This window comes from Sinocyclocheilus grahami, unplaced genomic scaffold, assembly GCF_001515645.1.
Source record: "Sinocyclocheilus grahami isolate Dianchi unplaced genomic scaffold, SAMN03320097.WGS_v1.1 scaffold30021.1, whole genome shotgun sequence".
In the NCBI taxonomy this organism is placed as follows: domain Eukaryota; kingdom Metazoa; phylum Chordata; class Actinopteri; order Cypriniformes; family Cyprinidae; genus Sinocyclocheilus; species Sinocyclocheilus grahami.
The window spans coordinates 1-2455 of record NW_015521004.1 but is presented as its reverse complement, the minus strand read 5'-3'; the positions used below and the strand labels follow the sequence as shown (position 1 = coordinate 2455).

At 46.9% G+C, this 2455-nt stretch overlaps 1 protein-coding gene across 1 annotated transcript; it reads left to right on the top strand.

The window, feature by feature from the left end:
• Positions 1 to 7: 7 nt before the first annotated feature.
• LOC107580294 (cadherin EGF LAG seven-pass G-type receptor 1-like) lies at positions 8 to 2452 on the top strand (the record flags this gene model as incomplete). Its single annotated transcript, XM_016266017.1, has 1 exon — positions 8 to 2452. A coding segment is annotated over one exon (2445 nt), but the record flags the coding sequence as incomplete, so codon positions are not given.
• Between the last annotated feature and the right edge of the window lie 3 nt (positions 2453 to 2455).

The following is a 2455-nucleotide window of genomic DNA, read 5'->3' as shown; positions in this document are numbered from 1 at the left end:
TTTGTCACTGGGACCAGGTTGGACGTATAAAATAGACAGGACTTTTACTTCCAAGTACATTGGGATGTTTATTAAAGTGGACTGGAGAGATGGAGTGGTGCGTTTAAATGGAGAGGTGGATTGCGCGCGCGCCCCTCACAGCGCGCTGCCTCTTTATTTTAAAATCCAGTCATTGACAACTGAAGGACTAGTTAACGCACATTTCAATGTATTTGTACATGGACGAAATTGCGTGTTCAAATATAAAAGGAAGAGAGTGACTAAGCCTGATGTTAACGTGGATTGCATTTATAACTTGGGACTAACTTCCTGCTTTTCTCCTGGTGATTTACTCCTTAGTTTGAAAGACTATTTACCTGCCTTCACAAGAAACTCTGGTGTGTTTGCTACTTCTTGCACCTCAGACCGTCTGAATGTGTTTGTGCGTAACGGGACTTTACTCGTGAAGGACGCGTACTGTTTGGAGACGGACTTGAGACGCCTTAAAGACACTATTCGCTGTTCGTTTCACGATTCAAACGGTGAGACCTTTTCTATGTGCCTTAAATTACGATTCGCCTCAGTCCAAACATCATTATTACATTCTATGCAACACGTATCAAATAAATGGAAACCGAGAATAAGGCGAGCCGTGAATTCAGCGCTTCAGTTTCAGTTACCGTACTACCAGGTTTCAGTGCCGGAGAACGAGCCTGCGGGTACGCGAGTCATCACCCTCAAAGCGACTGACAGCGACCCTGGAGAGGCGGGGAAGATCGAGTATGGCATGGAAGCATTACTCGACAGCCGTTCCAACGACTTCTTTCGGATAGACCCTCAAACCGGCAGCATTGAGACTGTCCAGCCCTTAGACAGAGAAGTTAAAGACACACATGTGTTTAAAGTCACAGCAACTGATAATGGCACACCGCGACGCGTAGCCACGTCGTCCCTGACCGTTACAGTTAGTGACACCAACGACCACGGGCCCGTTTTTGAACAGAATGAGTACAGGGTTAGGATACGAGAAAATGTGGAAGTTGGTTTTGAGGTGATTACAGTCAGGGCGACAGATGGAGATGCACCATCCAATGCGGACATGGTATATAAGATTGTGAATGGCCAGGGTGTTAATTCTGGGTTTGAAATTGATTCTCGGAACGGACTGGTCAAGATTCGCGTGCGTCCAGATAGAGAAACCATGGCCCAGTATCAGCTGATAGTAGAGGCCAACGACCAAGGAAAGGACCCTGGGCCCCGCAGTGCTACCGCGACAGTGCACATCACAGTTGAAGATGAAAACGACAACTATCCACAGTTTAGTGAGAAAAGATATGTAGTTCAGGTGCCAGAAAATGTGGCGGTTAACACTAAAGTGGCCCAGGTAGAAGCCACTGACCGAGACGAGGGCAATAACGCTAAGGTTCATTACAGTATAATCAGCGGCAATGTAAAAGGTCAGTTCTTCATTCACACCCTTACCGGAGCCATTGATGTCATAAACCCTCTGGACTACGAAATTATCAGAGAATATAACTTGCGCATAAAGGCCCAGGATGGAGGCAGGCCTCCTCTCATTAATGGAACAGGCATTGTTGTCATCCAAGTTGTGGATGTGAATGACAATGCTCCTATGTTTGTAAGCACACCTTTCCAAGCCACCGTTTTAGAGAACGTGCCCATTGGATATTCTGTCATTCACATTCAGGCCATTGATTCTGATTCTGGAGAAAATGCTCGTTTGGATTACAGCCTCACAGACACCACTCCGGGCTTTCCCTTCACCATCAATAACAGCACTGGATGGATAACAGTCAGTGCTGAGCTGGACAGGGAAACCACTGAGTATTACACCTTTGGAGTAGAAGCCAGAGACAACGGTGTTCCAGTGATGTCGTCCTCAGCTAGCGTTAGCATCACCGTCCTAGATGTGAATGACAACATCCCTGCATTCACCGAAAAGCTATACTCGCTAAAAATCAATGAAGATGCTGTTGTAGGGACCAGTGTGTTAACTGTTACAGCTCTGGACCGTGATGTAAACAGTGTGGTCACCTATCAGATCTCCAGTGGTAATACGCGGAACCGCTTTGCCATCACTAGTCAAAGCGGAGGTGGACTCATCACGCTGGCTTTGCCGTTAGATTACAAACAGGAACGCCAGTATGTTCTGACTGTCACTGCCTCTGATGGTACACGCTTCGACACCACGCAGGTGTTCATCAATGTAACTGATGCTAACACTCATAGACCCGTGTTCCAGAGCGCAAGCTACCATCAGACCTTCAGCGAAGACCGACCCATTGGATCAACTGTTGTGGTAATCAGTGCCACAGATGAAGATACAGGTGAGAATGCACGTATTACCTATATCATGGAGGACAATGTTCCACAGTTCAAGATTGATCCGGACACAGGTGCCATCACCACACAGATGGAGATAGACTATGAAGATCAAGCCTCCTACACATTGGCC